The sequence below is a fragment of the Trichomycterus rosablanca genome, chromosome 8 (assembly GCF_030014385.1).
Source record: "Trichomycterus rosablanca isolate fTriRos1 chromosome 8, fTriRos1.hap1, whole genome shotgun sequence".
Classification (NCBI taxonomy): domain Eukaryota; kingdom Metazoa; phylum Chordata; class Actinopteri; order Siluriformes; family Trichomycteridae; genus Trichomycterus; species Trichomycterus rosablanca.
The window spans coordinates 34,438,037-34,451,286 of record NC_085995.1 but is presented as its reverse complement, the minus strand read 5'-3'; the positions used below and the strand labels follow the sequence as shown (position 1 = coordinate 34,451,286).

At 40.3% G+C, this 13,250-nt stretch overlaps 1 protein-coding gene across 3 annotated transcripts in view; it reads right to left on the bottom strand.

Moving 5' to 3' along the window:
• The window catches only part of dyrk4 (dual-specificity tyrosine-(Y)-phosphorylation regulated kinase 4), a 48,601-nt gene that overhangs the window by 24,265 nt on the left and 11,086 nt on the right, over positions 1–13,250 (bottom strand). Inside the window, exon 1 of one of the 3 annotated variants that reach the window (XM_063000107.1) lies at positions 822–849. The exons of the other annotated variants lie outside the window; for them this stretch is intronic. Within the exon in view, the coding sequence (XP_062856177.1) occupies positions 822–845 (24 nt within the window). The 5' untranslated portion in view covers positions 846–849. Of the gene's footprint in view, positions 1–821; positions 850–13,250 lie in introns of those variants that run through there. 3 annotated transcript variants of the gene reach the window in all.

Here is a 13,250-nt window from a genome sequence, read left to right as displayed (position 1 = left end):
TCTTCAGTGTGTTTTGTATCTTGTCTGAATCCATTGCAGAAAAGGCCTTTTGCATGGCTGACGTTTTTGAACTTGCTGCTGCTTCCTTGTATTCTACTTTTTCTAATTCCCAATTTGTCTTATTTTATTTTATTTTTTGGCTAAAGGAGCTGTAAATATTTATTGGAATGAACAAAACTTTATTTTTGGAAATGTACTCAGCATCTCTCTTGGATTTATTTTTTTGCAACCAAACAAGCATCAAGATTCCCCAGTCAACAACAACTGTGGCAAACAAAGGAATTTAAACTAAGGATAAATTGTCACTACACTAACTTTATATTTTCATGTTCTTATTGTTTTATTCTGTATATAAAACACTTCATCTCAGTGGTTTTAATTCCATGTTCTTTTTTTTGTAACTATATTTGCAAAAAAGCCTTTCTGAGGTTCTAGATCTCTTATGTAGGTTCTAGATTAGCTTATGTAAAGCACTTTGAATTGCCACTGTGTATGAAAGGTGATATACAAATAAACTTGCCTTGCCTACAGCACAATGACCAATAACTATCCATTCAAAGTTACTAGTTTGAATCAGCTGTTCATACATAATGCAAATATTTTACAAGGTGACAATAAGATGATCAATAAAGCAGATTTAAAATGAGCTGTACTGAGATCTGATCTGATCCACTTCTACAAAAACACCACTCAAGTGGCATTACTACCACATGGTGCAATGTAGTGCCAATTAGGTGGTCCAAGTAAGACATTCAGAGATACTTTCAATGCATATTATTCAATGCATATTAATTTTAACAAGAGTTTAAACATGTGTTTACCTTGTTGTTGATTTCAGGAAACATGACGCTTTTAAATCAGCCAAGATCTTAAAAATGGTAAAAATGCAAAGTTTAAAAATCAGACTGTTGGTAAAGTCTGGTGGATATTTGAAGAAGACGCATCCTTGTTTCTTGAGTTACTTATGGCTCGTATTAATAAACCAAGATAAATTACACAGCTGGAGAAGAACTTCAGGGTTTCTCAGAAACTGATAAAGACTCGCGGTTATTTGCTGCTTGTTCCCCGACATGCGCCTCCTGCTCGCGGCTTTACCAGCAGTCGCTCCCCGCTGTAGTTTCCTTCTTTTCCCAGATCACATCTCTCTAAGCGCACAGAATGACCGCATTACTGCGCATTAACTCGTAAGATAAAGAAAAACAAAGAAAGCGGGGTGTAATGGGTGAGGTGTACGGTGTGTGTGTGTGTGTGTGTGTGTGTGTGTGTGTGTGTGTGTGTGTGGTGTCTGATGCGCTTCTGTCCGTTATTAAGTGCAGCAGCTCCTGATTCAGCGGTTCGCATCTCATTCTCCACACAGCAGCGCCTCCACCTACAAGCTCCTCACTACTTACTGCCTTCATTCATCCTTCCTGACCTTAATGTGCAGTTAGTGCAGCTGTTTGTGTGGGTGTCGCACAGCACCGTGCACCCTGAGGTCCTGGCTTCTGTCTTTAAGAGTTTTCGTTTTATCCTGAGGGTTTTCCATTTACCTCCCAAAAACTCGAAGAAAATGAATTGCTTGTTGTGAATTGAGTGTGTGTAAATGTCTGTAGTTAGAACAGTGTCTGTCCAAGTATCACATTTTTCAAAACTATACAACAACAAAAACTATATAGCAAATATACACTGATCAGCCATAACATTTAAACCACCTCCTTGTTTCTACACTCACTGTCCATTTTATCAGCTCCACTTACCATATAGAAGCACTTTGTAGTTCTACAATTACTGACTGTAGTCCATCTGTTTCTCTACATACTTTTTAGCCTGCTTTCTCCCTCTTCTTCAATGGTCAGGACTCTCCCAGGACCACTACAGGGCAGGTATTATTTGGGTGGTGGATCATTCTCAGCACTGCAGTGACACTGACATGGTGGTGGTGTGTTAGTGTGTGTTGTGCTGGTACGAGTGGATAAGACACAGCAGCGCTGCTGGAGTTTTTAAGCACCTCACTGTCACTGCTGGACTGGGAATAGTCATATCCAGCCGACAGCACCCCGTGGGTAGCGTCCTGTGACCACTGATGAAGGTCTAGAAGATGACCGACTCAAACAGCAGCAATAGATGAGCGATCGTCTCTGACTTTACATCTACAAGGTGGACCAACTAGGTAGGAGTTTCTAACAGAGTGGACAGTGAGTGGACACGGTATTTAAAAACTCCAGCAGCGCTGCTGTGTCTGATCCACTCATACCAGAACAACACAAGCTAACACACCACCACCATGTCAGTGTCACTGCAGGGCTGAGAATGATCCACCACCTAAATAATACCTGCTCTGTGGTGGTCCTGTGGGGGTCCTGACCATTGGAGAACAGGGTGAAAGCAGGCTAAAAAGTATGTAGAGAAACATATGGACTACAGTCAGTAATTGTAGAACTACAAAGTGCTTCTATATGGTAAGTGGAGCTGATAAAATGGACAGTGAGTGTAGAAACAAGGAGGTGGTTTTAATATTGTGGCTGATCAGTGTATGCCTTTTAATATAAGTCCCTTACATACCATACAAACAATATTCAAGATTTTATTTGTAATATACACAAAAACATACATTTTACAACCTGCATGGAACTGTGAAAACTAGCCCAACTCATTAGAATCAGTAAGAATTTTCAAAATTAAGGATAGAGGTAGAAAACCATACAACATACAGTATATACGTAAGAAAATAGATACACGAGGACAGCTGTGAAGTAAGGAAACCTGTAGCCTTCAGACAAAAGTGGAACTGTCTCTTCTTCCACAATAGTCCAAAACATCTCCAAACTATGTGGTAGTATGTTTTCTATAAACACAAATCTGGTACATGGGACAACCAGCAGCCCTCAGCTAGAGGATCCAAGAGAGCAGATGTGACAGTCAGGATGAAGGAACTCACTAAGGTATATAGGGGTGAAGTAAGCAAAATAAGTTTGTACTTGGTACTGGTAACCAGCTGATGAAGGATGCACTGATGTGACTCTGGCTGCTGAATTTTAAATGAATTGTAGCCAGTTTAGTAGTTTAGCAGGGAGACCTGACCTTGAAAAGTGAGTTGCAGTAATCCAAGTGGGAAAAATGAAGGCATTGACCAGCATTTTGGGATCATCGTCGCTGAGCCAGGACAGAGGAGTGAAATGTTGCACAGGTGATAAAACACCCTTGGTGATAGACTTAGTGAAAGTGATGAGTTTAAAATAAAGCCAAGGTTATTAATTTCGTATACAGGTTTAACAGGTAGACCATCCACTTATATAGTGAAATTGGAGAACTAAGAAACTATTGCTTTTGGGCCAATTAAGAGGACTTTAGTTTTATCTATATTAAGGTTTAAGCAATTATTAGTTTACCGGAGATTTAATGTAGTGATACATGTGGTTATTGACTCAGATGAACTTGGTGGATGTGGTGCTACTGTTAAGCTGTTTATTTTCTGTGTAACAGTGACACAAAAAGCCATGATTAAGAATGATCTGGCCTAGTGGAGAGCTTTATAATGTATTACAAATAAAATGAATTCAAGGACAGAACCTTGGGGCATTCTCTGAGCAACTGTAGGCTGCAAGATGCATTTAAGCTGAACAATTGAAAGTCTTGCTCAAGAATCTAACAGTGAAGACTTATTAAAGCTGAGATTTTACCTTACAACCACTGAGAAACCACTGTCCTTAAATACACATGAACTTTGCAGTGGTGGCTTAGTGATTAGCCCCAGGTATGGCTAGAACACCTAAAAAAATAGCAGGGTTGTTAACATACTTTTGGCCATATGGTCTTTAGGCCTAGAACTCCATATTTATAGTCTCTATGGCCCTGGCAAACCTATATAGAGTCCCAACTTCTAGTTAAAGAACACCTGGGCTACATAAACACCTCATGTGATACATGATGACACCTATAGCGCTAAGTGGTAAAGAGTAAGATTAAGTAATATTAAAGTCTTGTGTTGTAAGAATAAAGTAAAAACATAGTAAGATTTAGCAAAAGCATATTTAAATAACCCAAAAAGTTAGGATTTATTACTAGTTGCACAATTAGAAATTTACCTACAGTAAGTAAATCACAAGCCACTTTGAGTAACCCAAGTAGAACCAGGCCATGGACCTTTTTTGCAGCACACCACCTCTCTAAAATCCCAGCACATGTGCAATTGTCAATTATCTGAACTGCGAAATATATCATTTTAGTTTGTCTGTAATGATTCTGGAACTATTTCATCACAGTCATTATGTTTCGAGAGATGTATTGCTACTCAGCAGGCTGAACATTATGTATCTCTGGAGGGCATTTAATTTGATATAAGCGAATGCATGACATTCATTACAAGTCAAGCATGAAATAATGAGACCAAATATAGAACACGTGTCCTAATGAAAGTTTACTAGCCATGGTCATTTTCTCCATGCATATAAGCAACAGTAGTGGAAGTCGCTGAATTCAGATAATCTGTAAAATGTTACTATTCCTTTCAAATTTGAAAATTACAGTTGCCTTTGACTCTAAAGCAGCTTCTGGCCTTCTTGGAATTCTATCTTACAAGTCTCTGATTGTTTGTGGTGTGAGAGAGAGAGAGAGAGAGAGAGAGAGAGAGAGAGACATTCATGACAGGAACAGTAGTTACTCATTACACAAGATTAATCAGTTTACAAGGTTATATCAAACACAGTCATGGACAATTTAGTGTCTCCAATTCACCTCACTTGTATGTCTTTGGACTGTGGGAGGAAACCGGAGCACCCGGAGGAAACCCACGCGGACATGGGGAGAACATGCAAACTCCGCACAGAACGGACCCGGACCGCCCCACCTGGGGATCGAACCCAGGACCTTCTTGCTGTGAGGCGACAGCGCTAGCCACGTAGCCACCATGCCGCCCTTAGATAAAATCAGGTGCTGTGTTTGAATGGTTAAAATGAAGCTTTTGGAATGACTCTCCCAAAGTCTTGACCTCAACCGTGTTGAGAATGTGTGGACTATACTGAATAATCTAGTTTGTGCCGTAACACCAGTAAATTTGGGGGTGAAAGATCTGACCAGAGTTGTGCCAGAAACTTGTTGATAGCTATGAAGGGACATAAAACAACATATTAGATTTGCTGTATGTTCATTTTGACACAGCAGGTTTGGTATTATTTACAGAAAACCCACAATTAAAATATGGCTCTTTTTAAGTATGCATTTTAATTTTAGAATCATTGTAGAATCACTTACAAGTCTATGTAAATTTTACTTAAACTTTAAGCTATTTTTCTGGATTTAAATGACTTCATATTTTGACATTAAGCTGAACAAGACGGGTACATGAGCAGAAAGAGATAAAAGACGCATGAAAGAAATAGAACTGTGAATTAGTGCGCTTATGACAAAGAGTGAAAAAAAGCTGTGGCTGATTATGATCATGTCCTATTACGTAACTCTGAGGCACTCCATTAATCAGAACAGGCTGTGAGGATGAGCTGATCCTGATGGAGAGCTCCTTCAGCAATATACAGCTCAATGATGACACACCTGCTTAAATACAGACACGCTTAATCCACGCCAACCATGTAAACACAGAGCACATGTCCATGCCATTTGCCACACCAATGAGCACAGACAGTTCTCAGTGAATGCCTCATTTACATGTCACATGCAACCTGGTGAGACAATGACTATGACAATGACAAAAACACCCTTCTAACAATCTCTGGATTTATGCAGTTAAGTTATACCGATCAGCCATAACATTAAAACCACCTCCTTGTTACTACACTCACTGTCCACACACTGTCACATCCTGTGACCACTGATGAAGGTCTAGAAGATGACCAACTCAAACAGCAGCAATAGATGAGCGATCGTCTCTGACTTTACATCTACAAGGTGGACCGACTAGGTAGGAGTGTCTAATAGAGTGGACAGTGAGTGGAAACGGTATTTAAAAACTCCAGCAGCGCTGCTGTGTCTGATCCACTCATACCAGCACAACACACACTAACACACCACCACCATGTCCATGTCACTGCAGTGCTGAGAATCATCCACCACCCAAATAATACCTACTCTGTGGTGGTTCTGTGGGGGTCCTGACCATTGAAGAACAGGGTGAAAGGGGGCTAACTAAGCATGCAGAGAAACAGATGGACTACAGTCAGTAATTGTAGAGCTACAAAGTGCTTCTATATGGTAAGTGAAGCTGATAACATGGACAGTGAGTGTAGAAACAAGGAGGTGGTTTTAATGTTATGACTGATCAGTGTATATACATTATTTAAATTACTGTAGTCATTCCTTGTTTGTGGACACCCTCCAAGTGGACACTGTCCTAAATCAGAAGTTTCAGAAATACTCATTGGCAACAGGTGTATACATTCACCAAAATAAAATTGTGCAAAAAGGTCCATAAATACATGTTTTAAACAGTTTGGTGTGATGGACCCCCAGTGGATCGCACATGTCCCTGACCCCTCAACTCCACTGAACAATTTGGGATGAATTAATACAATGATTGTAAGCCATGCATTATCCTAAATCAATGCCTAAACCTTACTAAGGCTCATATTTCTATGGACACTCCATAATCTTGTGAAAATCCTTACTAGAGGAATGAAGGCTGTTGTAGCTGGACAAGGAGGGGGGTCCAATTTAACATTTACATGGAAAAAGAACGATGCAAATAACCAAATGCAAAGAGAGGGTTAAGGATCTTGCTCAGGGGCACAACACTATCAACTTGGTGGTGGTAGGGCTTGAACCAGCAACCTTATGATCACTAGTCCACAAGTAGACCTCACCCACTAAGCTAACCTGATACAGAGCATAAGTCCCCCAATACAAAGATGGACACACATTGTGTTGATAGGCCAGAGTTCAGCGATGCGAAACCCACAGAAACATCTAAACAATAAGTCAAGCAACTGGTTTGTTTGTTTGTTTGTTTATTAGGATTTTAACGTCATATTTTACTCTTTGGTTACATTCATGACAGTAACGGATTCATCAGTTCGCAAGGTTATATCGAACACAGCCATGGACAATTTTGTGTCTCCAATTCACCGCACTTGCACGTCTTTGGACTGTGGGAGGAAACCGGCGCACCCAGAGTAAACCCATGCAGACACAGGGAGAACATGCAAACTCCACACAGAAAGGACCTGGACCGCCCCACCTGGGGATCGAACCCAGGACCTTCTTGCTGTGAGGCGACAGTGCTACCCACTTAGCCACCGTGCCGCACCAAGCAACTGGTCAGAGGGATGTGTAGCATACACCAAGACAACAAGACAGGCCTAAACGCTTGACCCCTAGAAAAAGTGGGTTTGGTCATTCTGTTATTCTGACAAAATGAGGAAATATGTTTTAAAAGAGTGATGTTATAGTTCTCTAGAAGAGTTTAATAGATGTGTAGATGCTGCGCCAAGTACATGAAAGCTCCTCTTTTACTTTTTTCACTTTTGCAAGGATCCTTTAGCTGTGGCAAAAATAAAACAATTCGCAATATAAAGTGCACAGTTGGCACAGTAAAGTATTAATGAATAATTTATCTTATTTTAAATGGTCAAGTTCCCAGAACAGCTTTTATTATCTATGATTTGCTTCTATAGCTTCACTCAAAGAAGCCAATAAATTGTGCAAATAAATCATTTATTGTTGGAGAGGAAAATAACATGAACCTTTACAGTTACTTTGGTGATTTTACGTAATATGACATTAATTTAACTTTAAACTAATTACACTTTTAATGTTATGAGAACAGCCCAGATTGATTCTCAGACATCAAGATGAGAACAATGTTTCATTCAATCACTGAAAGAACTAAAAGAATCATTAGCCAAAGTTAATAATGGAATATGCATGCTTTCATACTTGGCAAACCTCCCTGGTCATTCATTAGCAATTTAGGTCTCAGGTTACACTATAATCCAGCATTTCCTGTTCCAGTGCTGAAATGTTCCAAACCGAACAATACTTACTTATGTTTCAAAAACTAATGTGAATGTAGTAACATTGTAATCTAAATTTGATAGACACAAAGTCTTAATGTTTGTTCACTAGTAACTAGTCACTACACCGACCAGACATAACATTATGACCACTGACAGGTGAAGTGAATAACACTGATTATCTCTATATCACGGCACCTGTTAGTAGGTGAGATATATTAGGCAGCAAGTGAACATTTTATCCTCAAAGTTGATGTGTTAGAAGCAGGAAAAATGAACAAGTCTAAGGATTTGAGCGAGTTTGACAAGGGCCAAATTGCGATGGCTAGACGACCTGGTCAGAGCATCTCCAAAACTGCAGTTCTTGTTGAGTGTTCCTGGTCTGCAGTGGTCAGTATCTATCAAAAGTGGTCCAAGGAAGGAACAGTGGTAAACCGGCGACAGGGAGTGAAGGCAGGCCTGTGTGGTCTGATCCAACAGACGATCTACTGTAGCTCAAACTGCTGAAGACGTTAATGCTGGTTCTGATAGAAAGGTATCAGAATACACAGAGCATCACAGTTGCAGGGCTGTTTTGGCAGCAAAAGGGGGACCAACACAATATTAGAAAGGTGGTCATAATGTTATGCCTAATCTGTGTATATTGAAGTATTGCAAAAACAGTTCACTAGGACCAAGGCTGTTATCACAATATATATTAAGGGTGACATGTCACCCCTTAATATTCTGTTATGCTAAAAATACCCCCACACACAATATAATGCTGCAAAAATAATAAATAAACATATTCCACTCACTAGCTTTGTGTGATTTTAGGATCTGGCAGTGTTCCTATCAGCTGTTTATAGGGCAGTAATGTTTTAGAGTAGGACCCCCATCCTTCCTCGGAAGATATGGTCCCCCAATGTTCATTTCATGGCTTTGGCCTTGACTAAAACTTTGTGTCCTATATAATGTGTTGAAGTGGCTTTGTTGGATATTTTTGTGTTCTATTTTTGTGTTTTCTTTTCCCACAGAAACAAAATCATTATTGCTCAGATTACTGTTGATTTTTCTGCAGTGTAAGCTCATAAAATCCCGTCACAGTAAAATACTGTAGCAGATATTATTTTATTTTTGCTTTATATGTGCTTTATGAGATCTGTAATAAAATAACATGGATGTTAGTATTTGTACTGAAATTAAAATGTTACAATGTGAGATTTTATGTGAAATTAAAGCAACATGCACAGAAGCAACAAGAGTATATATAAAATAGTAATGAAAAAATATGAAAATATGTAGGATTAAAATAGGTAAAAAAAATATGTAGGATTATATTCAATCAAAAATTAAATATAATAATATTTACATTCCGAAATTTGCACATAGTAGTTTTTAAGTATTGCATATGCAGAAAAATTCACAGTGATTATACATAATGATTATTATTGCACATTCCATTATTGCATGTTAAGATATTAGGATATTGCAAATGATAAACCCTTAGATCAGTGGCGTAACTTGGAACTCATGGGACCCAGTGCAAAGAAACATTTTGGGCCCCCTCAACAAATTATATATAAATATATTTTAATATAATATATTGTGACAATCGCAAGCAGTTACAATACAATCCAACAAATCAGAGTTAAGGGCCTTGCTCAAGAGCCCAGCAGTGCAACCTGGCAGTTGTGGGAGATAAAACAGCAGTCTTTTAATTAGACCAGTACCAAAACCACTCAGCTACCACTTTACCAATTTACATCATTTTACAGAAGGTCCTGGGTTCGATCCCCAGGTGGGGCAGTCCGGGTCCTTTCTGTGTGGAGTGTGCATGTTCTCCCCGTGTCTGCGTGGGTTTCCTCTGGGTGCTCCAGTTTCCTCCCACAGTCCAAATACATGCAAGTGAGGTGAATTGGAGATACTACATTGTCCATTACTGTGTTTGATGATAAACTTGTGAACTGATGAATCTTGTGTAATGAGTAACTACCGTTTATGTCGTGGATGTAACCAAAGTGTAAAACATGACGTTAACAATTCAAACAAACAAAATCATTTCATACTATTTTACCATAATTCAATTAACAGTTACAACAGTAAGATGACATGCATGTGACAAACTAAAATAAAAGGAATCTGTAACCAACAATGAAATAGTAACTGCCTGTTACTATAAAATTTAATAACATTTTTACTGTACACCGATCTGGCATAACATTATGACCACCTTTCAAATGTTGTGTTGGTCCCCCTTTTGCTGCCCCATACACAACAAACTGTGATGCTCTGTGTATTCTGACACCTTTCTATCAGAACCAGCATTAACTTCTTCAGCAGTTTGAGCTACAGTAGCTCGTCTGTTGGATCGGACCACACGGACCAGCCTTCGCTCCCCACGTGCATCAATGAGCCTTGGCTGCCCATGACCCTGTCGCCGGTCTACCACTGTTCCTTCCTTGAACCACTTTTGATAGATACTGACCACTGCAGACCGGGATCACCCCACAAGAGCTGCAGTTTTGGAGATGCTCTGACCCAGTCGTCTAGCCATCACAATTTGGCCCTTGTTAAACTCGTTCAAATCCTTAAGCTCGCCCATTTTTCCAACTTTGAGGATAAAATGTTCACTTGCTGCCTAATATATCCCACCCACTGAAGAGATAATCAGGGTTATTCACTTCACCTATCAGTGGTCGTAATGTTATGCCTTGTCTGTGTATATTACAATATACAGTGTATCACAAAAGTGAGTACACCCCTCACATTTCTGCAGATATTTAAGTATATCTTTTCATGGGACAACACTGACAAAATGACACTTTGACACAATGAAAAGTAGTCTGTGTGCAGCTTATATAACAGTGTAAATTTATTCTTCTCTCAAAATAACTCAATATACAGCCATTAATGTCTAAACCACCGGCAACAAAAGTGAGTACACCCCTAAGAGACTACACCCCTAAATGTCCAAATTGAGCACTGCTTGTCATTTTCCCTCCAAAATGTCATGTGATTTGTTAGTGTTACTAGGTCTCAGGTGTGCATAGGGAGCAGGTGTGTTCAATTTAGTAGTACAGCGCTCACACTCTCTCATACTGGTCACTGAAAGTTCCAACATGGCACCTCATGGCAAAGAACTCTCTGAGGATCTTAAAAGACGAATTGTTGCGCTACATGAAGATGGCCAAGGCTACAAGAAGATTGCCAACACCCTGAAACTGAGCTGCAGCACAGTGGCCAAGATCATCCAGCGTTTTAAAAGAGCAGGGTCCACTCAGAACAGACCTCGCGTTGGTCGTCCAAAGAAGCTGAGTGCACGTGCTCAGCATCACATCCAACTGCTGTCTTTGAAAGATAGGCGCAGGAGTGCTGTCAGCATTGCTGCAGAGATTGAAAAGGTGGGGGGTCAGCCTGTCAGGGCTCAGACCATACGCCGCACACTACATTAAATTGGTCTGCATGGCTGTCACCCCAGAAGGAAGCCTCTTCTGAAGTCTCTACACAAGAAAGCCCGCAAACAGTTTGCTGAAGACATGTCAACAAAGGACATGGATTACTGGAACCATGTCCTATGGTCTGATGAGACCAAGATTAATTTGTTTGGTTCAGATGGTCTCAAGCATGTGTGGCGGCAATCAGGTGAGGAGTACAAAGATAAGTGTGTCATGCCTACAGTCAAGCATGGTGGTGGGAATGCCATGGTCTGGGGCTGCATGAGTGCAGCAGGTGTTGGGGAGTTACATTTCATTGAAGGACACATGAACTCCAATATGTACTGTGAAATACTGAGCAGAGCATGATCCCCTCCCTCCGGAAACTGGGTCGCAGGGCAGTGTTCCAGCATGATAATGACCCCAAACACACCTCTAAGACGACCACTGCTTTATTGAAGAGGCTGAGGGTAAAGGTGATGGACTGGCCAAGCATGTCTCCAGACCTAAACCCAATAGAACATCTTTGGGGCATCCTCAAGCGGAAGGTGGAGGAGCGCAAAGTCTCGAATATCCGCCAGCTCCGTGATGTCGTCATGGAGGAGTGGAAAAGCATTCCAGTGGCAACCTGTGAAGCTCTGGTAAACTCCATGCCCAGGAGAGTTAAGGCAGTTCTGGGAAATAATGGTGGCCACACAAAATATTGACACTTCAGGAACTTTCACTAAGGGGTGTACTCACTTTTGTTGCCAGTGGTTTAGACATTAATGGCTGTATATTGAGTTATTTTGAGGGAAGAATAAATTTACACTGTTATATAAGCTGCACACAGACTACTTTTCATTGTGTCAAAGTGTCATTTTGTCAGTGTTGTCCCATGAAAAGATATACTTAAATATCTGCAGAAATGTGAGGGGTGTACTCACTTTTGTGATACACTGTATGCTCAAATCTAATATTGTACTTCTATAACACTATACTGTACAGAATTACTGACATTTTTATTGACATACCCTTACAAATCAGATTATCCTTCCAGTAATTATCTCATTCTACTGGCTTGTTTGTTTAGTCAGTAATTGTGATATTTACAGCAGTTTGTTTATTTAATTAGGATTTTAACGTCATGTTTTACACACTTTAGTTACAATAATGACAGGACAGGTAGTTACTGGTTACACAGGATTCATCAGTTCAAGTCACGGACAATTGTGTATCTCCAATTCACCTCACTTGCGTGCCTTTGGACTGTGGGAGGAAACCCACGCAGCCACGGGGAGAACATGCAAACTCCACACAGAAAGAACCTGGACTGCTCCACCTGGGAATCAAACCCAGGACCTTCTTGCTGTGAGGCGACAGTGCTACCCCTATTTACAACAATTTACAAAAGCAGTAGAAGTAAAGTAAGCATAAATTATATGGATACCAGCCCAATTAATAACTGAAACATAACCGTATATCCACAAGGCCAGCTGTGGTCAACATGGATTCAGAAATGGTTGGTTTTTACCTGAGGTTGTACTCTTTGGTTTCGGCGGTCCTGGTCTCCCCTGTGGCACCTGAAGAACTTAAAGCCACAGCAGGCGGACGAAGTACCATCTTCGCACATGACAGAGCTTCCAGTCCATGCTGCCTCAGGCCCTGCATCCCCTCAGTCTGGCAACACTGAATCCATGTTGGCTTCACGCTTTGTTTGCTTAACAGTTAACCACGCGACATCTCATTTTAAGCAGCTGTTTCCACACCACCCTAGGAGTTTCCAGATCTGTCCTTTGGATTTATGTTCCTTAGAATTCCATTTACTTTCAAAGCTTTGCACTGTCCAATCAATCTTTTATTCTGAGATCTTAAACAAGTGGGGGATATAAAGTTCCTATGATCATGAGCTTGA